The sequence below is a fragment of the Penicillium odoratum genome (assembly GCF_028828045.1).
Source record: "Penicillium odoratum strain IBT 22623 chromosome Unknown utg000001l_segment0_segment0, whole genome shotgun sequence".
In the NCBI taxonomy this organism is placed as follows: Eukaryota; Fungi; Ascomycota; class Eurotiomycetes; order Eurotiales; family Aspergillaceae; genus Penicillium; species Penicillium odoratum.
Window position 1 is genome coordinate 236,468 of NW_026643143.1, and position 23,157 is coordinate 259,624.

At 49.4% G+C, this 23,157-nt stretch overlaps 10 protein-coding genes across 10 annotated transcripts; 4 read left to right on the forward strand and 6 right to left on the reverse strand.

Annotated features, from left to right (window-relative positions):
• Positions 1-701: 701 nt before the first annotated feature.
• N7520_000086 (SUR7/PalI family protein) lies at positions 702-1,595 on the forward strand (the record flags this gene model as incomplete). The annotated part of the gene is made up of 3 exons (XM_057134021.1): positions 702-827; positions 881-1,261; positions 1,347-1,595. 3 exons carry the CDS (start codon positions 702-704, stop codon positions 1,593-1,595), a joined length of 756 nt encoding a protein of 251 aa, XP_056999957.1.
• Positions 1,596-2,895: 1,300 nt separating this feature from the next.
• On the forward strand, positions 2,896-4,142 carry N7520_000087 (mannitol-1-phosphate 5-dehydrogenase; the record flags this gene model as incomplete). Its single annotated transcript, XM_057134022.1, has 2 exons — positions 2,896-4,058; positions 4,118-4,142. 2 exons carry the CDS (start codon positions 2,896-2,898, stop codon positions 4,140-4,142), a joined length of 1,188 nt encoding a protein of 395 aa, XP_056999958.1.
• A 910-nt stretch (positions 4,143-5,052) lies between these two features.
• On the reverse strand, positions 5,053-5,740 carry N7520_000088 (glyoxalase family protein; the record flags this gene model as incomplete). Its single annotated transcript, XM_057134023.1, has 3 exons — positions 5,053-5,120; positions 5,171-5,219; positions 5,306-5,740. The coding sequence occupies 3 exons, from the start codon at positions 5,738-5,740 to the stop codon at positions 5,053-5,055; spliced, it is 552 nt and encodes a 183-aa protein (XP_056999959.1).
• A 1,506-nt stretch (positions 5,741-7,246) lies between these two features.
• On the reverse strand, positions 7,247-7,875 carry N7520_000089 (GNAT family N-acetyltransferase; the record flags this gene model as incomplete). Its single annotated transcript, XM_057134024.1, has 3 exons — positions 7,247-7,381; positions 7,428-7,811; positions 7,870-7,875. The coding sequence occupies 3 exons, from the start codon at positions 7,873-7,875 to the stop codon at positions 7,247-7,249; spliced, it is 525 nt and encodes a 174-aa protein (XP_056999960.1).
• A 374-nt stretch (positions 7,876-8,249) lies between these two features.
• On the reverse strand, positions 8,250-9,146 carry N7520_000090 (enoyl-CoA hydratase/isomerase family protein; the record flags this gene model as incomplete). Its single annotated transcript, XM_057134025.1, has 2 exons — positions 8,250-8,869; positions 8,915-9,146. The coding sequence occupies 2 exons, from the start codon at positions 9,144-9,146 to the stop codon at positions 8,250-8,252; spliced, it is 852 nt and encodes a 283-aa protein (XP_056999961.1).
• Positions 9,147-9,561: 415 nt separating this feature from the next.
• Positions 9,562-11,218, reverse strand: adaB (chromatin-binding transcription regulator ADA2; the record flags this gene model as incomplete). Its single annotated transcript, XM_057134026.1, has 3 exons — positions 9,562-9,630; positions 9,680-11,065; positions 11,126-11,218. 3 exons carry the CDS (start codon positions 11,216-11,218, stop codon positions 9,562-9,564), a joined length of 1,548 nt encoding a protein of 515 aa, XP_056999962.1.
• Positions 11,219-12,006: 788 nt separating this feature from the next.
• On the forward strand, positions 12,007-14,305 carry N7520_000092 (serine/threonine-protein kinase; the record flags this gene model as incomplete). Its single annotated transcript, XM_057134027.1, has 6 exons — positions 12,007-12,028; positions 12,157-12,312; positions 12,379-13,156; positions 13,219-13,634; positions 13,687-14,051; positions 14,108-14,305. 6 exons carry the CDS (start codon positions 12,007-12,009, stop codon positions 14,303-14,305), a joined length of 1,935 nt encoding a protein of 644 aa, XP_056999963.1.
• Positions 14,306-15,242: 937 nt separating this feature from the next.
• On the reverse strand, positions 15,243-18,284 carry N7520_000093 (coatomer subunit beta'; the record flags this gene model as incomplete). The annotated part of the gene is made up of 7 exons (XM_057134028.1): positions 15,243-16,487; positions 16,545-17,487; positions 17,543-17,868; positions 17,927-17,958; positions 18,019-18,040; positions 18,095-18,157; positions 18,267-18,284. The coding sequence occupies 7 exons, from the start codon at positions 18,282-18,284 to the stop codon at positions 15,243-15,245; spliced, it is 2,649 nt and encodes an 882-aa protein (XP_056999964.1).
• Positions 18,285-19,213: 929 nt separating this feature from the next.
• On the reverse strand, positions 19,214-20,044 carry N7520_000094 (complex I NDUFA5 subunit family protein; the record flags this gene model as incomplete). Its single annotated transcript, XM_057134029.1, has 3 exons — positions 19,214-19,277; positions 19,331-19,435; positions 19,497-20,044. The coding sequence occupies 3 exons, from the start codon at positions 20,042-20,044 to the stop codon at positions 19,214-19,216; spliced, it is 717 nt and encodes a 238-aa protein (XP_056999965.1).
• A 431-nt stretch (positions 20,045-20,475) lies between these two features.
• Positions 20,476-22,832, forward strand: N7520_000095 (putative disulfide isomerase; the record flags this gene model as incomplete). The annotated part of the gene is made up of 4 exons (XM_057134030.1): positions 20,476-20,696; positions 20,746-20,827; positions 20,884-22,407; positions 22,461-22,832. 4 exons carry the CDS (start codon positions 20,476-20,478, stop codon positions 22,830-22,832), a joined length of 2,199 nt encoding a protein of 732 aa, XP_056999966.1.
• Positions 22,833-23,157: the final 325 nt, after the last annotated feature.

The window sequence follows — 23,157 nt, forward strand, 5'->3', positions numbered from 1 at the left end:
GCTACTTAACATACCTAAGTTTATACTAAACTACAGGCTGGTAGTGGCAGCGCGGGTTACGGAGAGTCATACCAAATACCGACGAGAGAGCTTGAATCGTGAAGATCACAACTCAAGAACAATTCAAGAATAATTCAAAAATCATGATCGTGACCTCACAATCCATCCCCGAATTGCCGGTCTGCAAGATCCGCAGTGGCTGGCAACATTCCTTGATCAACCCACCCGTTACCCCTTCCAACCCAACCACACACAATTTATCGATTCCCATCATTACTTACGATCATTCTCATCCCCGGTAAATGCTTCGGAGTTTTGATTAATCCTCGTGATGACAGCCACTCGACATGTGAGGTCGCTCCTGGCCTCGCCCTCTCCTGCCTGCTAGCCCACACTGAGAATGATGGCGCGCATTCGTAGGGACGTCTGGGTTGGGATCATGGTGTTATAAAGGGCACGAGGATTGGAGAATCACAGATTCCGTGAAGTGTGAATTAGGTAGGTTTTTAATCATCATCTTGAGGTAGGCAATGCTTGATCAAGGATCATCCGGTTTGCAGCTGCTAATGTACTTCGGTTCATCTGGCAGTTTTCGGGTCTCCGTTCAGGGTCTATCTATCTATTTGCAGTCTGTTGGTAAGTACACATCGAAGCACAGTCTCCAGGAGGCCCTCACTGACAATCCTAGCCTCGCTCAGGAAATGGCTCCGCCTGATTTCAAAGCTCTATTCCCCGCGGGGGCAGCGTTCATCGCATTCATCCTCACTCTCCTCTGCCTGTTCGCGGGAACCCAAAGGAACCTGCTCGACAACGCCGACCTTCTCACCGTATGTCGCAGATGCAGCCCAAGTCAGATCCAAGCTAACCCCCTGCTTCACAGCTCTACACCCCCGAAGGCGGATCCACCAATGTCCTCGAGTTCTATTCCATTCATGTCATGTCATACTGCCAAGGAACATTAGGGACGGTCGAGCCAGGTACACCAGGCAGCGCGCGCAACGTGACGCAGTGTTCGGACCGCCAGATTCTTTTCTCATTTGATCCGACCGACGCCTGGTCGGAAGCCACTACACATGAGTCAACACTAGAATGGCCACGGGTGATCAGCGACGACTTCCACGCCTTTCGACTGACCACTCAGTCGATGACAGTGCTGTACTGTATCGGGGTGAGCGCGATGGGCGCAGCTCTCCTCGTGCGGGTGTCGTCATTCATCGCGAAGAGGGTGCAGCAGGGAGTATTTGAGTTTGGATTTTTAGTGGTAAGTCACAATTCAGCGAATTCTTGGTGCTCGCACCTCTGTGAGACATGTCGGGCTAACATATTTCTGATTGGGGAAATGTCAGCTGGGATGCCTAAGTATAAACATAGCGTCTATTATTGCGACGGTGGTAGCGTTTGAATTTGTGGCTTTGATCAATGCCCACGGGGATGGATCCAACGTGTCGGCTAGCTACGGGTCAAAGTTCCTCGGCATGACTTGGGCGGCTGCTGGGTTATTGTTGGCGGGATGCATCGCCAGTTTCGTTAATGTTTTTGTCCGGGGATCGCACGTGGAGGTAGCTCCGGCCCCGAAAGACGAGGAGGAGGGGTAAACACTTGGAGGGGAACAGTGCGCTCATGCACAAACATCCCAATGGGAATGAGTTGCAGGGTTCGGGGAAACTCGTGCGCTGATTTAAATAGTTTGAATATTGGAATAATTGCAAATGATATGACGATGCTACCTGAATGAAACCAAATCCTCGCTTTCGGCCAATCAAATACGAACCAGCAACTGGGGACGGAAATGAGCCAAGCCTTGGACCTTGTATAGAGAGTCCTGAATGGTAACTCACGATGGAGTCATCCTCGAATTCTACGCTAAGGTAATGGGTGACCAATAGAAGAGACCAAGTTCGGGAACTTTGTCGGCAAATATGGAGTCGAATCAACTAGAACCAACTCGGCCATGCATGTAACCCGCATCAAAGGAATGAGTCTTGACGACAAAGTAGACTCGAATAAACCTTCGACTAAAAGAAAACTGGGGCTACTAGCTAGGCGTTTTCTAGTAAAGAAAGTGGGGAATGGGGAAGATGATCAGGTTCAAATTGTTCAAATTGACTTAGGTTAAGGACGATTTGCATATCAGATTCGAATTGCCACCCAAGCCTGCAAGCCCAGGAACACAGTGCTCCGGAGTGGCTTGCTATAAGCCGGGGTCTTGGGTCACCTAAGCTAAGCCTCCTTCAGCCCGACCGGTGAAAAGGTAAAGTTCACTTTATCGGAAATGCGGAGTTGAGATACGGGATTTCCCGCGATTAAAACGAATAGATGTAATGGGGGTCCGAACAAATCAGAATGGAATGAGAGAGCATGAGGGATAAATGGAAGGAAACCCAAATAGGTAAAGCGTCAGTTTTTAGTGCCCGACGTAATTCTCATTATAGAGTATAGAGGGGAGAAGTTAGATAGTAGAGAGCATAGATGATAGTAGTAGAGACTCTAGAGGGTTGTACATTCTCAAGGGTTACATTACACTATAGGATTGTGATATTGTTTGGATTGTTTTATTGTTCTTGAGAATCAGGATTCAAGTAACCAAAAGAAAGCATAATGATGTTCTCATGGGTGGCGGATGGTTGTTCCGTGCGCCCCCAGTCGATGAAGTCATTCATCGTGAAGTAGGAAACCACAGCCGCGTTTCCTTGGAAAACTCACGAGAATTCCGTTCTTTCTCTTTTAAGTAAAACGACAATCAGAAAAAAACCCCTCATTCTTCCCCCTTACTGTCTTACTTAAATACTTCTTGTTTCCCCTCCCCTTAAGTCTCCAACATTCACACTTCTCAGATCTCCAGATCTCGGTCTATACTACCCACTTGTTGAATACCTTCATCTTCACTGTCCAATCATGGGTAAGAAGGCCATCCATTTCGGCGGCGGCAACATCGGCCGTGGCTTTGTGGCGGAGTTTCTTCACACTGCCGGCTATGAAGTTGTCTTCATCGATGTGATGGACAACATCATCTCAGCCCTACAGTCCACCAAGTCCTACCAAGTTACTGAGGTCAGCGAAGAGGGTGAAACCACCAAGACCATTACCAATTACCGTGCCATCAACTCCAAGACCCACGAACAAGATGTCGTTCAGGAAATCTCCACCGCTGACATTGTCACTTGCGCCGTGGGCCCCAACATCCTCAAGTTCATCGCTCCTGTGATTGCCAAGGGAATTGACATTCGATCCACACCCAAGCCACTGGCTGTTATTGCCTGTGAGAACATGATCGGCGGGACCGACGCCTTGCACGGCTACATCAAGGACAATACTGACCCGGCCCGGATCGACACTCTCGGCGAGCGAGCTCTGTTTGCCAACTCGGCCATTGACCGCATTGTGCCCGCACAACCCGCCGACGCTGGACTTAATGTGCGCATCGAGAAGTTTTACGAATGGGTCGTCGAAAAGACTCCCTTCGCCAAAGTGGGACATCCCGAGATTGACGCCATCCACTGGGTTGACCATCTCGAGCCCTACATTGAACGCAAATTGTTCACCGTCAACACCAGTCATGCGACCGCTGCCTACTACGGGAAATATGCCGGCAAGAAGACCATCGCTGAGGCGATGCGTGATTCGTACATTAAGGGTGTTGTTCGGGATGTCCTGAATGAGACTGCGTCGCTCATCGTTGACAAGCACGAGATCTCCGCCTCGGAACAGCAACGCTACGTGGAAACTATCATCAGCCGCATCTCCAACCCCTACCTGGAAGACAGCGTTGAGCGTGTTGGTCGAGCTCCGATGCGCAAGCTGGGTCGCAAGGAACGATTCATTGGTCCAGCCGCGCAGCTGGCGGACCGCCACGCACGATACGAGGCCTTGTTGGGATCGGTGGAGATGGCACTGCGCTTCCAGAACATCGAAGGCGATGAAGAGAGTGTGGAGCTGGCCAAGATTCTCAAGGAGAACTCCCCCGGTGATGCTGCTGTTCAACTGACGGGCCTGGAGCGGGAGCACCCTCTGTTCCAATCGGTGGTGCAGGTGATCGGCCGGGTGCAGTCTGAGGCAAAGTATGTTTAAACCCATGCCTCCTGCATCTTCGGGCTTGAGACTAACTGTTCTACTCTAGGGCCCCAGGTCAGCCGCGCATCTAAGAGGCTTTCTCTGTGTATTCTTCCTGTCGCATGGAATACGGGCATACCCGGCGTCACGGTGAACTGAATTGCTTTTACTTTATTTTCTGATGACTTTACGATTATGCATCTATGAATTAGCAACCCAATTGATTAAAGAATTGAATCAAAATTTTGAATCAAAAACTATCCCTTATCGTAAAGATGAATTCTGACCTGTAAGCGTTAACCTTGGTTTTGCGCTACCATTGATGCAATACCTACGCAATATTTGAGGTACTAGTCTCCACCCCGCATGATCTATAGAACCGAGTCGAAACCCCGACTTTGCCGGAAGTTTCGAGATCACATATCGAAAATGACGAAATTGAATTTGATTGTGAAAATGACCAGGGATCCGAAGCAGTCGTGCAATTGTGATCCACTTCAAACTGTACTGTACGCGTACTATTCAAACTTTAACTATTCTCTTTCTCTTTCTATTTGACATGATCGCTGCCCAATGGGTAACGGGGTGAAGTTCGGAAAAGTTATTTTCCCACCAAAGATGGTCGAGTCCGTGCACCCGTGCACTCCAGGTCACTTCCAATCGATGACTTGGGCATGAACCAATAATGGCAAATGCAAATTGAGACAATTGAATTATGATGACACCTATACTTACTTGACTTGCCGACAGAACTGATTTGTGAGCATTTTCCTGGGCCAATCAGCGAATTGCGGGGAATCTTGAGAACATGTCGACATTCGGCTTGGTCTGGGCCTGGGCCCTGGATTAGTCAAAAATCAGTATTTCATTTCAATTGTCAAAACCTAACTCGATCTCATCGCTGCATAAAAGGACCAAACTAGTATGAGATTCTCGCGTCCACTGCTGGAGGAACAAACGATATCATGACTATCCAGATAGAGAATGATAAATCCTGCTGATTCATTTCTCAGCAATTCCTGCGAGATGTTGCTGGGCAATAGTTCCCCGACGCAGAAGCTCTTCATAGGCTGTAACGACATTCTGTCAGCAAGAATCAAGTCTGCAAGTCATTTCATACCTTCTTTAGGTGGCGCAGCAACAGGCTCATCCCTCGGCACATCAAGATACTTGATAGCAGTTTCGGGAATCGAGATCCGTGAAACACTTAGCAAAAGTCCTCTGAAAATACCAAGATAATAAGAAAGTTACATACATTATGGGCCTTCAAATCTGCATAAACCAAAGCTGCCGTGCGTTCGATATTCTTCATCAGTGCTTGAAGCTCCACCGTCGGCGCCGAGCTCCAAAATGGTGGAATCCGGTTCTGGTCGAGGATTTGCTTCCAGCTATACCATTTCACAGAAGTGGAATTGATATTGTAGTTCTTTTTATCCAGCCAGGATACCAGCTCCATGTGATTGAATGCAAGGAATAGACCCCGGTTGGCACAGTGAGGTTCTTGTCTGGCGGCGTTCATCAATCGGCCATCTGACTCGGCGCGATTGGAATAGTCGCTGAGTAATTTTTGGAATCCTTTCCTATTGAGTCTGTTGTGAAGGAGATTTGTCCTGATTGTGTCGATTATGCTCGCGGTAGTTGCTAGAAAATCGACTGCTGTGGTTTCGGATATTCCGGATGGTTCGGTCATTGCTTTTTCCTGTCAGTTCAAGTTGGTTTCTGGTGTGTGGAGAAATGAAGGGAATATTGAGTCTAGATGTAGCTCGTCATTGGGGCAGCTGATCAGACACAAATGGGCAAGGAACCGAGGGACGTGATAGCCGAACCAAGGAATCTCCATCGAATGTAAGAACCCTTAAGTGTTAGATGCAATAGGGTAAGCCGTTAGAGTTTCTCATGACATGGTTGACAGGTCTAATTGATTTACAGGCTAGAACAAATGATTAATGAGTTTGTGATTGAACGGCTCAAGCTATAGGCTCAGTAATACATTCAACAGATTTATACATGCAACTTGTTGCATCTCTTCTTTCCTTGTCTTCCACCACTCGCCGCTCTTTTGACAGCAGACAAGATAGGCTTGGGTTCTTGTATAGTCTTTGTGTTTTGTTCCACCATCCCAGATATCCCAATGTACGCCAAAAGTGGCACATCCCCTTGTTTTGGCCGGTGCTTCTTCACCGCATGCCGTTGATGGAACCGTGGCTGAGGCTGTATCCTCCTTGCCACAATAGGTGCTTCTTCACCACAAGCTCACCCAGTGGGTTGTCCCTTCACACCACTTGTTGATATCAATGACGACTTCGAGGCCCACAGTGTTATCCTGACTTAGTCCTCAATGAAACTGTCCTAGTGACGCCTGTTCAGAGAGGAGCATAAGCTAAACATCTTTGTTGCCGGTGACGAGCTCGAAGATTGTGTTCGCAGGTGTAGGATGGAAACTTCAGGTGGGAAGAGTGGAAGCAAGATATTGAAGATCATCTGGAAGGAAGGTTGGCAGCCTAAAAGGTTAGTGGGGAGCCAGAGGAGGTAATTTTTGCAAACAAACCCGAGAGCTCGTCAGAGCAAGCTGGTAGTAGTGCTGTTGATCATAGTGAATGGCCACTGCATCAAGAGGAATTGGCAGAATGGATAGAGGTGAAAAATGGTTGTTTTGATGAAAACATGGTGAAAGGACGTTCCAATGTTCGAACTTGTGTGTTGTTTGAGGTTTGAAGTTGGAAGCTAAATCTTGGAAGAGATGGAAGATGAAGCTTGGAGATGAAAGTTTGACGTTTGTAGTCAAAGGATACCATGAAGGCAGAAGAAAGGATGGAGGTGAGAAGGAGGTATTTATAGTAGCGGGTGGAGTCACTGAAGTGAAGTGAATAAGTCGCAAGATCACCCCCCAGGATCACCACCTCTAGGATCGACCAATCACAACATTTCACAAATCACCCTCCACCAGGATCGACCTATCATGAGGAGGGTCAGTTACCTGATGTTTGCTTGATTTGGTGACTTGTATTGACCATGTCGGATCGTAGATCTCAGACATTCATTTGACTCATATACTATAGGTTCTCCGTGCATCCACTTCTTAATACATCACTCCCAAAGATATTCATCACGCAGGCTATTGAAAAGCCTAGATGCTAAGTCTGTAAAAATACTTGAAGTTGAAGACAGGAAACTCATAAGCTGCTCGATCTCAAGCTCATTGAATATCCTTTCGCATGAAAACGATCTCGATATCCCACCGATCTCCATTCGCATCCCACACGTCATAATAATTGGGTACAATCTTGATCGGCATGTATCCCCGTCGGCTATACCACTCTTGATTCGTGATCTGCAACAATTAGTATTTGTCCGGGTTAGAATGTTTTGATGCTCACCTTGGGAACGGCACCGTAAGTTGACACTGCAAAGTCTTCTCTTCGCTGGTGCTTACTCGTGACTGTATCCAGCATGAGTGTTTGTGCTCGGAGTGGCTCTCGAGTCGCCATGTCCTCGACTGCATCCATAGCTGCACGCCCAATGCCCTGTCCTTGGATGGTCTGCAAGATGAAGAAGCTCTTAATCCAGAAGACTCCCTCCGATGGAATGTCAAGACCAATTCTATCCGCATCTTTATTTTTTGAATCCAAGGAGATGTGGCCAATGGGAACAAAGGCTTTCTGTGATGCTACTCGTGTGCTTCCGTTTACGGAGTCGGCAGTATCATATAGCACTTCACTCTCATTTTGAGGCTTTGTGTCCACATCATCGGACTGACGGACCTATGACATGTTAATCCAATGACAATAACTGGAACAGACAGAACTCACAATCCAGTACATGCATTTTGTTCCCTTAATTTGCTCCTCACGCCATTGTTTCTCTACTTTTTCATGGTCCCAGTTACATTCCACTCGCTGTCTATACAGCCAAGCTCTATGAGTTTCACACTTGGCATCCCAAGGAAATAGTGAGATCTTCGTCATGATGGAACTTGTAGAATTTTTGTAAGGAGAAAAAAGATTGTACAGTACTCGGTATGTTCTATTCAGAATTCTCACTTGTCGGTATCTTCCGCCATCTGATTTCAAACGCCGGTACACTAGTCCAAATTAGGAAAGTGACAAACCCCGGAATGTATACATTGATTCAATTCTTGAGTGATTTTATTCGGGTACAGTATAGCACTTGCATATTTAATCGGCTAGAATAGTGTCAAATCACAGCTTACTATCCTTCCAAACAGGCGCCCTCTTCTCCACGAAGGCCTGCAATCCCTCCTTAATATTCTCTCCCTCATACAGCCTCTGTACCCATGTATCATTCAACATGCTCGTCGCCTCATCTGCCCCAATACCTTCCCAACCAAGCTTAATACCCTCCCGACTAACCAGAACCGCATCAGGACTATTCCCTGTAATAACAGTAGCAACAGCCAGCACCCGCTCCACAAGAATCCGATTCCCTTCTTCCAGCGAAACCTCCTTGCCCCCAACATCCACAACCTCATTCACAAGACCCCATTTCTCCGCCTCATTGGGAAGAACATTCCTTCCCGTAAGCGCCATCTCCATTGCACGCTGCTTCCCGACAGTGCGGACGAGGCGAGGCAACGCGCCCGCAAGAGCGACAACACCCCGCTTAACCTCCGGCAACCCAAAGACACTTCGCGATGAAGCAATGACGAGATCACAGTTGATTATCATCTCCGAGCCGCCACCGAAACAGAGCCCATTGACTGCGGCGATTACGGGCTTTTTGCCTTTCCGGCGTGCTAGACCGCCAAAGCCGCTGGCGGGCATTGGGCTGCGACTATTGGAGCTGGAGCGGTCGTTCCATTCTAGATAGTGTTAGTTGGATTATAGTCGTCTAGAGTGTGACATACCTTTCAAATCGGCCCCTGCACAGAAGGCCCTTCCTGTCCCGGTAATAACACCCACTCTCAAGCTCGGCTCCTCGTCCATCCACTCCCATACTTCGTGGAGATCAGCATGACCTTGAGAATTGAGGCAGTTGAGTGCGCTGGGTCGGTTGAGAGTTACTAGTAGCACATTCGGAGCTGGGAAGGAGAGGAGAGCGTGTTGGGGAGCTGGGGGCTGCTTGATAAAATTGGACATTTTGGTGATTTTTTGCCTCTGAAAATAATTGGAGTTGTAGAAACTAAGATTTGTTTCGAAGACCGAGACAGATGCGTGCTGTTGAATCCAATGCAAGGAATTGCGGGTCTGATTCTTGACAAATGCGGAGAAAAAGACAATAAATGCCGAGGCCCGATGCTCCGCATCAGCGACCCAACTATACTCCGTAATTGCTTTTACGGAGTATGCTTACTATTTACTAAGAGAACATCTACGATATTTACTAGCAAATCATAAAAGATCCAAACTGGGTTCATTACCCGGGTGCCTCGGTAGATCAACACCCCCGTCTTCCGCATTGTACGGAGTAAACGCCAAAATAACAACGCTCCCACAAATATCACAGCTAGATAGCAGACAAAAGCACAGTCTCGGGTAGGGTCAAAAATGAAAATTAGCCCTTGTTGATCCATCCACTGTGCACCATAAAATCGTAAATGCGGCTGGTTTTGGTGCTCTCGATCTGGGGAAATGTTAGCAACACTCAAAATGCTGAACGTAAGTCTACTGACCTTGCAGATCGCGCGTGCATCCTTCCTCTTCAAACTACCACCCTGCTTCATTGCCTCCTTCAGCAGAGTCTCTTTAACAACCAGGTATGGCTTCGGCATCAGGCGTAGCATGTTGCACACTTCGACCTCTTCCTTGGTCAAGAGATGTAAATCGGCTGCTCCCTCGCTGTCTAGCTTCCAAGGTGATACCCCACTCAACGGCTGCACGACATATTTCGTCTTGGCTGGCGGGGGCGGGGCGGCATCACCAAGGAGGAACTGATCAAAGTCATTCGGAGCGACGTCAGCCAGATCAGGCAGCTTGTGGGGGTTTGCTGCGCTTTGTAGCCGGAGAGGAAGTTCTGGGGTAGTGAGCTGAATCGCGGCAGTCGGTGTCTCGGAAATTTGATTTTGTTTGGGACGCGTGGTGGCATAGCGGTCAAAGGAGCCTTGTGGTAGTAGACGCTGCACACGTTGCTGCTTGTCCTGCTCGTACTTCTCGCCCGCTTTCAGATCCCCAATACCCATCTGGCGCCATTCCTGGAGCTGGGCGATGGCCAGGCGTAGATTGTGTTCGTACTCCAGCCCCTTGTTGAGATCGTCAAAGTCCTTCTCGTTCATCATCCGAGCTAGCGGTTTCGCTTTGTTCAGCAGCTCCCGCTCTTCCTTGGATCGTTTTTTCTCCAACGCAGTGTTCTTCCGATACTCGAGGAGATTGTGTTCAAATAGAATCTTCTTGCGCTCAGTACGCGCTGTAAGTCGCGAATTATAAATATCAACAACGGTCATCTTGAGTTCGGTCTCCGCGTCCACCTCGCCGTTAGGGCCGATACCCGCGCCGGGCTCGAACGTCATGTGTTGAACGGCCTCCTCCGCATCGTTAAGGAACTCCGTCTCAAACTCCAATCGACCGGGCATGTAGCCCTGTACCTCGTGACATGCCGGGACACTGGCCGTGGGTTTCTGTTTGGGGGTTGTGGGGGGCGCCGCCTTGGCTGCCTCCTTGCGCTCCTCGATACGTCGTTTCTTGCGCGTTTGGAATTCTTCCTTCGGAATGGCATCCTGGAGGCTGTGGTCATCCGGATCGGCACGTTCAGGAAGAGGGAAATTGGAGCTATTAATATAGGTATCGATGTAATGGTCGCGCACTTCATCCTTGCTGCGGTAGCCCCCGATGTGGTCGGCGATATCGGCCCAGGAGCCGAGTCCATAGATCTCAGCTCCCTCGAGTAGCAAAAGCTCTTCATCGGCGCCCCAGTCTTCTTGGAAGATGGGAACGGAGTTCTGCTCGATGACTTGGAAGGGATGGGAGGATGGATCGTGGTTCTTGGATTTCTCGCCCGCTGCGAAGCAGGGGACGCAGAGATCATATTCATGACAATTGGGATGAGCGCAGGAGATACGGACCTTTGAAATTCCTAGTTAATTTTCAAATCGCAATAATAAAAGCAGGGAAATGGGGCTTACCGTTGATGTCACGTCGGCCGAACAGACATCACAGTGGAACTTAGTACCAGCCTCGGTGCCGCGCGAGGCGGTCTTCTTGCGTATTACACCCATCGATCCTTGGTCCTTGTCATCCTCCAATGAATCCGAAGCCGTTGCGAAATCCCAAATTCGCCCTCCCGAGATATGAGAGGGCAATGAGTGGGAGAGGTAGGGTGAGGTGAGGTGAGAGCTGGGGTAGGATCTCCACGCAGATCGAGACTAGTCCGGAATCAAGGCAACGACACAACGTATAAGAGAAGTCAATAATGGGAGAGATATTGATCTGATCTTTTGTTCAGCCTGTATAGAATTGGTTATTGGATCTCAATTAACTCGTCAACGGCTTAACATTACGGGTTTTCTATGAGTAAAATGGATCCTCTGTGGCTGATCAGTAGCACTGCCTCACTGTGGCTGATTTAATTTACACAGACAATACCATTACAATACTCAATCTTTCCCATTTCCCAATACAATTTATAATTGGGGATGAGTAACCTTGGTAATTAACATACACCACTTTCCCCTCTTTCTGTTAATGGATTTCCTCGATTTCTCCCCTGGAACTTCTTCCCTGATTCTCTCCTTTTATATCTTCCTATTCATTCGTGATTTTCCCTGCAAAAGCGATTAGTGGCTATTTTTCAGCCATATCAAATCAGCGAGAGAAGAGACTGCGAAGGTAGGATCGTCTCTTTTGCGCTGATCCTGTCCCGTTGGTGGGTTTCAAAGGGAACTTTCGATGTTGACTTTGTTTGGTGACGCCAGTCTACACAACCGCGGTCAACTTTGGTCTTCGATCTTGTTGAACAGCCTTCTAGACAAGACTCAAAGAACATAAGTCAACAAAGTCCGCCATCATGTCCTGGAAGCTCACCAAAAGTATGTTCAGTTGGTCTCCCTCCCTTTTCCCACCCCTCAAAATTCATTGACACCCCTCCTTGAACAGTGGAGGCGGTGCATATGCAACACCCTCAGGGGGAAATGAGGCTAACCAACCCACTTTTTAGAACTGAAGGAGACGCACCTAGCACCTTTGACACAGGGCTTTGGTCGGTCGTCGTCTACCTCAACGATCAAGGGCGACTCAAATGGCGGTGGTGATGAGACCCCGGTGGCCACTCAGGCCCCCAGCATCCCCCCGACTCCCTCAACAAATGGCATCGGTAAGGCCGACCCCGGAGTCAAATCAAATGAGATCAATGCTAATTTTTATGGTTCTTGACTTCCAGTGGCCTCAGAGTCTCTCGTGTCCCCCCCTGTGGCTCAAGTGAACCCAGGTATCCTCATTGTCACCCTCCACGAAGGCCAGGGATTGGCCTTATCCCCTCAACTCCAGCAGATTTTTAACTCGCATTTCCAAAACAATTCCTACGCTCCCTCGTCAATGCGTCCTAACACCTCCTCTTCGTCACATTCGTCGCATGGTCAAGCCGGTTCCTACGTGCACAATGCCCGACCGCAGTCCACCAGCGGGGGTATCAATGCCGCACCCACCATCCACGGTCGCTACTCCACCAAATATCTCCCCTACGCCCTGCTTGATTTTGAAAAGAACCAGGTCTTTGTCGATGCCGTCTCGGGTAACCCAGAGGCTCCTCTGTGGGCAGGAGACAGCACCGCCTTCAAGTTCGATGTTTCCCGAAAGACCGAGTTGAACGTGCAGCTGTACCTGCGCAACCCTGCGGCCCGCGCTGGTGTCGGTCGCAGTGAGGACATCTTCTTAGGCGCTGTGAAGGTCCACCCTCGCTTCGAGGAGGCAGGCCAACCCTATGTGGAAGATCCCAAGTTGAGCAAAAAGGACAACCAGAAGGCGGCTGCCGCTCATGCCGAGCAGGAGCGCTCGCGGGGTCAGTGTGGTGCTGAGTGGCTGGACCTTCAGTTTGGAAGCGGCTCCATCAAGATTGGTGTTTCATTTGTCGAGAACCGGCAGCGTAGTTTGAAGATGGAGGACTTCGACTTGTTGAAGGTCGTGGGTAAGGGAAGTTTCGGCAAAGTCATGCAGGTCGTGTAAGATGGCACCCCCTCCCTTTTTCACTGTTCCGCTACTGATCACTTTCCTCTTGGATCAGGAAGAGAGATACCGGCCGAATCTACGCCCTGAAGACAATCCGCAAGGCCCATATCATCTCGAGATCTGAAGTCACTCATACCCTTGCTGAACGCTCAGTGCTTGCGCAGATCAACAATCCTTTCATTGTGCCCTTGAAGTTCTCGTTCCAATCACCGGAAAAACTGTACCTGGTGCTGGCATTTGTGAACGGCGGAGAATTGTTCCATCACCTGCAAAGAGAACAGCGATTTGATATCAACCGTGCCCGTTTTTACACCGCGGAACTGCTTTGTGCTCTTGAGTGTCTCCACGGTTTCAAGGTCATTTACCGTGATCTCAAGCCTGAGAACATTCTGATCGATTATACTGGCCACATTGCTCTTTGCGACTTTGGCCTGTGCAAGTTGGATATGAAGGACGAAGACCGAACAAACAGTGAGTTCTATCGGCATTTTTATTTACAGTGTCAATTGCTAATCTATCTCAGCGTTCTGTGGCACTCCCGAATATCTTGCGCCTGAACTCCTGCTCGGTAACGGCTATACCAAGACTGTGGATTGGTGGACCCTGGGTGTCTTGCTTTATGAGATGTTGACTGGCTTACCACCATTCTACGATGAGAACACCAATGAAATGTACCGTAAGATCTTGCAGGAGCCCTTGACCTTCCCCAGCAACGACATTGTCCCGCCTGCTGCTCGGGATCTTCTCACTCGACTACTGGATCGCGATCCCCAGCGCCGTCTGGGTGCCAATGGTGCAGTAGAGATCAAGTCTCACCACTTCTTTGCCAACATTGATTGGCGCAAGCTGCTCCAGCGCAAATATGAGCCCAGCTTCCGTCCAAACGTGGTATGTATTCTTTCTCCCGGAATCAATTTGTAATTTGTTCTAACCTTTTTGTTCAGTCGGATGCCCGTGATACAGAAAACTTCGACGAGGAATTTACATCGGAGAAGCCGCAAGATTCCTATGTCGATGGACCTGCCCTGTCATCGACCGTGCAGGAGCAGTTCCTTGGATGGTCCTATAACCGTCCCATCGCCGGTCTCGGTGATGGCGGTGGTAGTGTCAAAGACCCGTCGTTTGGCAGCATTCCTGAGTAAATTCATAAAGCATGCTCTTACTACCATTTCGACTAGATCGAGATTGATCAATGTGCAAGAAGCTCATAGACGATTCTCCTTTGTACTCTGTTTTCCTCCCTGGTCCACATATCACCAATCTTGATCATGTTTTTTCTGTCTTGTCTTTTGTTACCTTCCATCCCAAGGAGTCTGTGGCATCCTCGTCTCGGAGTCTCAACATCCAAGACTTTTTTGTTTTTCAATTTGTTCCCTATGTTTCTTTTCCTCATCTCGCCTCCCCCATTGAGCGCTCTTGGTTTTTTCCTGGTGAATCCATCTCAGCGTCATCGAAAACCCCTTAGGCAGGTTCCTTCTCAACCCTTGTTTTTTCGTTCGACATTCTCAAGCGGTCAGTACCTATGTCTTGACTTTCTGTTGGTTTCGGGCGTGAGAGTGCTTTTTCTGTATCCTTGACGGTTTACAATGGACAATGCCAAACATATTTCCTCCGAATGAACATTCCATACGTATCGATGCTGTAAGCCGGACATAATGATATATTAAGACTAGCCAAACTGACGCTTTCATGGCTGTCTTTTCAATCACTTCGAGCTTGAGATCTGTTTTCAGCATTGGAAATAACCCCTAGTTCCAAGGTTGGCTTAGCTAGATCTCAATTTGTATATAATATTCTACTAAAGCAACTACGGTGTGATGACTTTAAGGGATCGTAGATGAGACCATATCATTGTTCTATTCATTCGATCTTGACATCCAACCAAGATCGAGATAGGTCAGGAATTACAACAGTAACGCAAAGGAAATAGTGGGATAAGAGAAAAGAGATAACAGAAAGTCGGACACACGTTAAGACGCCGCTCGCAATTCAGAAGTAACAAACTTCCACAACTGAAAAGAATAAAATGCTCTTCTATCAACGCTTCGCCCGAGCACGTACGAATACAACCTGATCGTTTTACTCCTCAGCCTCGGCCTCCTCTTCAGCCTCTTCGGCTTCTTCGGCTTCTTCGGCCTCTTCGACATCTTCTTCAGCTTCAGGCTCGGCTTCTGCTTCCACCTCGGGACCTCCGTTTGTCGCGCTTGCGGGCTCATCGTCGTAGTTGATATCAATCAGGGACTCGGATGACGGGGGTTCGGGAACGCCTTCCTTCTCGAGACGAATGTATTCGTCCCACTCTGGGAACAGGTCATCGTCTGTCGAAGCAACATCGGGAGCTCCTGGTGGAACTCCGATCAGACGGGCGACCTTCGACTTGCCCGCTGCGTCAAGGGACTCCTTCCACTGGACGACAAGAGCGGGTGCACGGCTGGGCTTGTAGGTCTGGGCAAAGAAGACAGCCTCGGCAATACGGTTGGTTTGGACGAGCAGATCAATACCACCATCGATATCACCAAGAGACCAGAGGGCAGAGAAAGCGACGTTGTGTAGGCCTGACTCGGAGGCTTGGGCAACTAGGGCACGGAGGCCTGCCCGGTTGTTGCTGGCGGTGTGTAGCAGTAGAAGAGAGCCCAGGTCTTTCGAGTTGACAAAGCACTCCTCAGCAAGGGCAAGGTTCCAAGACTCCATGGATTTGTCGCCAAGGAGCTTCCACCGGTGGCTATTCTCGACCTTTGCGTCGCGGGTAATCTGGAGGGCAGTTTCAAGATCGTTGAGTGACAGGGCCAGGTCGAAACGGTGCTCGGGGTCTGTGGCAACTTCAAGAGCCATCTCCTTATACCCTTGGCCCTCGAGGAAGCGGGCAACCTTGTTCATTTGATCTTGGGGCACATCTTCGAGTAGTTCGGCAGCTGTTTCCATATCGCCGCGCAGAACGACGGTCTGGTAGCTAACCATGCTGAGGGAAAGGCCGAATGAAACAACATTAACGTCCTTGTCACACATGTAAATCCGCCCATCACGAGGAAGATATCCTAGGACGTAGGCGGGCTGATCCATGTGGCTGATCGAAATGACTTGATCACCCACAAGGTAGTTCAAGCGGTTTGTAGAGCTAGAGAATATGAGAACGTCTCCTACCCAGCAGGCACTTGTGATCGTTTCGTTAATAGAAGCGACAAGCTCGACGGCCGCCTCAACACCATCTTCATCAGCATCTCCGTTGTTGACACCTTCGATGAAGGCCTCCTTCGAGTATCTCAAGACGTAGAAAGCGTCCTCGCACGCGAGTGTAACAAGTTCGCCGGACTCGGACCAGTAAACCTGTGTGAAAGTGTCAGTTCATCGCATCTTTGAAGATACAATAGATCTTAAGCTCACATTCTTGGGGTCGACTTCAATTCGTCGAACCAAGCTGCCGGACTCCCAGTCAAAAAGACCAATACCACCTTGGCCCTTAACACCCAATAGCACACCACCAGTCAGTCCTTCCGCTTGGAATCCGACATCAAGACCACCGCTTTGCTCCTTGAAGTTCTTGAAAATTTTGACACTTGTTGCGGATTCACGGATGGCGTAATCATTGCTGTTATCCTTGGATCCCCACGCGAAGTCCAGGGCTTGACCGAAGGCTTTGTTGCGCCAAGCTAAGGCTGTGTAAATTATGTATTCGCCATCGCCACATACGGAGACGAAGCGTCCATTTGGAGAATGGGTCAGAGTTTGTGGGTATACCTCGCAGGTGCCCAGATCCTTTGCCGGCAATGAAAGTGGTTCACCGTCCTTCACACTCGCGTCGCTACCCTTGATGACTGACGAGACCACCTCACTGTGTCTGGCCCAGATGAGCTTTCCAGATCCATCCATAGACACTGCAGGCTCCTCGCGACCCATCTTCACAACAACTGCACCATCGTCGAAACCCATTGCGACTCCCTGTCGGCCCCGCTGGTAAGCGACACACCATGCGCGCTCCAGACCATAGCTTAATGACTGCTCAAGGCGGTAGGTGTTTGCATGCCAGATCTTAATTGTACCATCTTCCGAACCCGAGATAATGACGGGCAATTCAGGGTGGTAGCACGCAAAGGAGACATTGCTAGTGTGGCCTTCCAATGTTGCAACCAGCGCTTTGGTAGTGTAATCCCAGACCTTGATTGTCTTATCGTCACTGGTGGTCAAAAGATAGGGTTTGTCGGCTCCAGGATAGTAATCAACGTGGTTGACACCTTTGGTTTCGTGAGCCTCGAGGGTCGAGTTGGCATGGGGCGAGCCAAGGCTCCAAATTTTGACAGTTCGATCCAGACAAGAACTCGCGAAGGTACTGTTTTGCGTCTTAGTAAATGCAAAGCAATGGGTATACTGAACATGTCACTCACTTCGTGTCCTTGGGGTTAATCGCCATTCCCATCACATAATGGCCGTGGCCTTCGAAGACCTGAATACACTTCCAACCCTTCTCCCAATCCCACAACTTAATGGTCATGTCATCACTGGCGGTCAGGATGTAGGGTAAAGTCGGGTGGACAACAATTGAACGAATATAGTCCGGATGCGCTTCGAAAGAGGTGATCTTCTCGGAGGTATTGTAGTTGTAGACACGGAGCTGGAAGTCATCCGAACCGCAAACGATCCAGTTCTTACGCGCAATGAATCGACCAGCACGAACGGGAACATCGGTGAGCTCGAAGGTTTTGATAATAGACTAGGTGAAGAGGGAAAGTTTAGCTTATGCCTGCATACTTGACTGCGTCAGAACATACCTGCGTCTCGTATGACCAAATGTAAACGTGACCTGCCACGGTGAACGGTTAGTTAATGGAAGCACTCGCGGACTGCGTCTTCGTGAACATACCGCTGTACAAGGTGGTCAGGATCTAATCAGATATTAGTATCAACCACTGCTTTCGGGGACGATCAATTAAACTTACCCATGGCTCTGTAGGGTGGAAATCAATACCCTTCACCCGCTCTGAGCGGGCAAAGAGTTGCCTCTGCATTGAAACATTCTGGTCAGCAATCCTGCCAATCCGAATTACCCCGATCCCGGCAATATATCGCTTTGCTACCAAGGGTAGCTATTGCCAAATAGACTCTGCGTACCTTGATATCGAGCCGCATGTTGTGTGGGGGGTGGATGAAGTTGTGTGATGCGACGGTTGGGCGTAAAGACGCGAGAAATCCACGAGCCACTCAGACAGCCCGAGGAGACAAATGAGAAATGAAGCTCAGGGTCAGCAGGATACTTCTTCAAGATAAACACACAGCTTTTCCCAGGCTGGAAGAGAGCTTAGCTGGAGGGGACTCAGGGACAATCAATGTGTCCACAAGGGGATTCCCGCCCTCACCGCTTTCACATCATTTGAGATCTGATGGACCCGCATATAAATAGTGGCACTTCAGCCTGTAGTCAAACTTAGCTACAAGAATAGATAGGAATTAATGAACTCAGGTTTATGAGCGTCTATGACAGAGTCTCTCAAAGTCCCTTGTGAACATTTGCTTCATAACCAATTCAATTGATCCATGGATGGTGTATCCAAAATTCTCCAGGTTATAATATATATGTAAACCACAGATGCATCACCCTGATTGTTGTACATTCTAGGTATGTAACAGCCACATATATGTTCAATTTGCTCAAGTTACTCGAGCCTCTAGGTATGCACTCAACTAAAGGAACGATCCACTTTCCAATAGGTAACTGGCCAGCTAGAGTTAAAAAAGAACATACAGGCTAAGTATCAGAAGTACTAGTATTTGCCCGTGTAGAGTATGAAAAGGGTGGATATGCAGTGCACTTCCAAGGTTATTCCAGTAACAACACCTGGCACTTATAATGAGATCCCTTAATGGAAATCTAAAGCCGCGGATGCATAACCTTGATATTGAATTTCATCCATCGATATCAGACAAAAAAAGATTTTGTGATATTGGTATTGTTGACGTCAAGTGAATTGATCGCAAAAAACGTAAAGAAAATTTATTCGAACATCCCATCCTCTAATAGTTACAGAAACTGGCATCCTAAGCCTTTTTCCGGTATCGTCTTAATTACCGCGCTCAAAGTAGGTCCATTGACCGGGAGCAGGCTTCTCCTCAAGCTCTTCCCAACTGTAGAAACGAGTCAGTAATCCGATCAGATGAAGACGTCATGTATTACTCACACTTTCGCCTTGTGCAGCTCATCCACAAGCTTGGACTCGGCCTCGGCAACCTGAATAATCTCCTCGATTAGGCCTGCACCAATCTTCTGCTCAATTTCGGCAATCCTGTTTGAATCGTCAGCCTCCGGACCAATTGACATAGTAGGTTGGCAATGGAACCACATACTGAGCAGCCTCCAGGGCGGGCTCGCTCTCCCACTTCATGGACACCTCGTGGAAGTCAGTCTCGTTGTTGGCCGACTCGCTACCCTCCTGGATGATCTTAATCCACTCGGCCTCTTCCTCCGGGGTACGGGTAGGACCCTCAGTGGTAGCGGACAGACTCTCGCCATCCCACTCCTTGCCACGGGCTTCATCACTGAAGTCCCGCTCTTGCGAAGCAGCGTAGGCGAATGCGCCGTTCTTAAGCTGGAGCTGAGCGAAACGCTCGGGCTCGGCACCGATAGTCTTCTTCGCGCGCTCCAACCAAGCATCGAAACCGGGGGGCTTCTGTGACTCAACAATCTGGAGACGGTGGCGGGTCAATGCCTCGACAGACTGGCGGTAGGCGGATGTTTCGGGGAAGGACTGCAGCTTCTGAAGGGTGTTGGTGTAAAGGAAGATCAGAGTCGGGCGGGGGCTCGGGTGGGTGAAGAGACCAGTCAATCCGGTCGGAGTAAAAGGCTCCAAGTACCGGGGCTTGACATTGGCCAACAGTCGAAGTGTAGACTTCATTGTGGTGGTGTGAATGATGGTTGCTGATTGCGGAGAGCCCAATTGGTCAGGGAGAGACGGCGGGCAAGTTCGATGGCCGGGACACGGATTAATAGATATTCCGGTACATTGAGGAAGCAGGGGCAACATCGTTTTGTTCAACTGTATTCCTCGCGCCCGCTTCAGGTACTTCGCCGGGTGTTATCTGATTCTGTTATTTCTACGGCTCGGGGCTTGGTCAATCCTCCCTGTTGCTTTCACAGCTTTCTACCCAGGACTGTTACTTGTTAAGTACCTAGGAACTTACTAAGTCGTCCAATGTGCCACCTGTGACTTTCGCAATTTCCACCCTTCGATCTTCGTCCTTCGTTTAAACAGCCTCGAAGGGCTTCTCCCGCAATTTTCTTTCAATTATTTGTTTGTGGTTTAACTCTTCATCACAATCCGCCAGAATGAGAGCCTCCTGGTTGGGGTGGTCCCTCATCTCTCTTTTAGCCGTCCCGACACTGTCCGCACCTTCGGACGTGGAACCGAGCAATGTCAACCGACTGCAAAAGAGATCTAGCAAAGGACTTGATCCCGAGGAGCCGTCTGTATTCAATGGCCTCGATGTTCCCCCGTTGTTCCAGCTGACGGAGGAGAATTTCGCTGAGGCTACCAAAGATGGCATCTGGTCAGTACCCACCATACTGGGGAGAATATGATGATTCTGACTGTCGCAGGATGGTAAAACACTACTCACCAGCCTGTGCCCACTGCCGAAAGGCTGCGCCATACTATCAAACAACCTACGAGTACTATTATGTGCGTGATCTCACCCAGGATCGACACCCCTCCCTCATACTAACAGTCGGGCCTAGACCTCGAACCCCATTACGCCTTCATCTGGAAAGACCCCAGATCCTAAATCCGTCAATTCCTTTACTCAATACTACAACTTCCATTTCGCATCTATGAACTGTCTCGCCAACGGAGACCTGTGCGCGAAACTCGGTATCGAAGCCTACCCGACCTTTGCTTTTTACGAAAATGGTGTGCAGAAGGACACCATCGTCGGCGCGAAGAAAATTGAGGACTTGAGCAAGCTCATTGAGGAGAGGCTCGAGGCGAGCAAGCCTGGCTCTCGCCCTCCACAAGGCATCAAGTTGCCCGAGGTTGGCGCACCTGGCGTGGACTCAACTGCCGAGCCTGATTCGCCGGTTGCCAAGGACAAGGACCCGGAGGCAGGCGTGAAAGCTGGCGAAAAGCAGAATGAGCTGGCTTCAGGGTCATCTGTGAATACCAAGCCAAGCGATACTGCCGTTGTCAAGACCAAGCCGAAGAGCGCACCTCCCAACCCTCAGGGTGTTTCCGTTCCCCTCACCGCTGAAAGCTTCCAAAAACTTGTGACTACTACTCAAGACTCCTGGTTCATCAAATTTTATGCTCCTTGGTGCCACCACTGCCAGGCCATGGCCCCGAACTGGCAGGAGATGGCCAAGGAAATGAAGGATACACTGAATGTGGGTGAAGTGAACTGTGATGTTGAATCCCGCCTCTGCGAGGATGCGCGAGTCAGCGCTTTCCCGACGATTTACTTCTTCCGTGGTGGTCAGCGTGTAGAGTACACTGGTCTTCGTGGTCTGGGCGATTTGCTCTCCTTCACTAGAAAGGCCATTGGCCCTTACTCTGAGATCGAGGACGTGGATGCAGCCACCTTCAAGGAGCTGGAGGAGACCGAGGAGGTCTTGTTCTTGTACTTTTACGACCTCGCCACGACCTCGGAGGACTTCGCGGCTATGGATCGTCTGACTCTCAGTCTTGTGGGTCATGCTCGCATTGTTAAGACTAGCAGCGCTGCTTTGGCCGAACGATTCAAGATCTCGACCTGGCCACGTCTCCTGGTGGTCCGTGATGGTCGCCCCAACTATTACAATGCCCTCGCACCCAAGGATATGAGAGACTTCCGGCAAGTTCTCTCCTGGATGCAGACTGTATGGCTCCCGATTGTCCCGGAACTTACGGCTTCCAATGCCCGAGAAATCATGGACGGTAAATTCGTGGTCCTGGGAATCCTCAGCCGCCGCCGCTCCGACGACTTCAAGCAGTCCAGGCGGGAGTTGAAGGAGGCTGCCTCCGAGTGGATGGATAAGCAGATCCAGTTGTTCCGGCTAGAGCGATCCGAACTTCGTGATGCCAAGCAATTGCGCATCGAGGAGGCGGATGACCGTAATGATCAGCGCGCACTGCGGGCCGCCAAGAATATGCGCATTACCATCCGTGAGGATGACAAGAAGCCGGTCCATTTCGCTTGGATTGATGGTGATTTCTGGGAGCGTTGGCTCCGCACTACCTACGGTATCGATGTGGAGAATGGTGACCGTGTGATCATTAACGATGAAGATGTAAGCTCACATTTTACACCCACTCTACACAAATTGTTACTGACATCTCACAGAACCGTCGTTACTGGGACACTGCCTCCAGTGGAGCACCAATTATGGCCTCGCGTACCTCGATTCTCGAGACTATCCCTCTTGTCATTGCCTCTCCGCCCAAGCTGTCCCCTAAGTCTACTATTGGTACTTTGGAGACTTTCTTCTTCTATACACGATCCTTCCTCAGCAGCCACCCGATTCTCTTCTTTATTCTTTTGGGCTTGACAGTGGCCGTCGCCACAATTTTCGGCCGTGGACGCCTCCTGCGCCGCACTGGCCTTGGCCGTGGCGGCATTCTGGGCAATTCTAATGGCGGCACTGCTGGTGGCTTCTTCCACCTGGATGGGAAGGAGGGATTCCTGAACGGAGGCTCGACCGGAAAGGTTGACTAATGAGAGCATGTACAGTTCAGGTGTTTGGCTGCACGGTTTCTTATAATTTTTGTTCATTTTAGACTGTATCTGATGGTTTCAGGCTGTCTTCCTGCTGCACAGTCTTCTTGGTCTTTGCATGTTCGACCTGGGGTGTTGAAGCACATACTTTTTTTATTAGTTTCATTCTATCGTCATTCTAGCAATTCATAACCTATTTTTTCAATTCCCTCCGATCCTGAATCGTGAACTTGACCTTCCCCGGGTATTTGAATCAATTGTAAAACCTTTGATTGGTGGATGAGATGTTAGTCACGTGCTTTATTCCAGTGTGAACGATGATTGG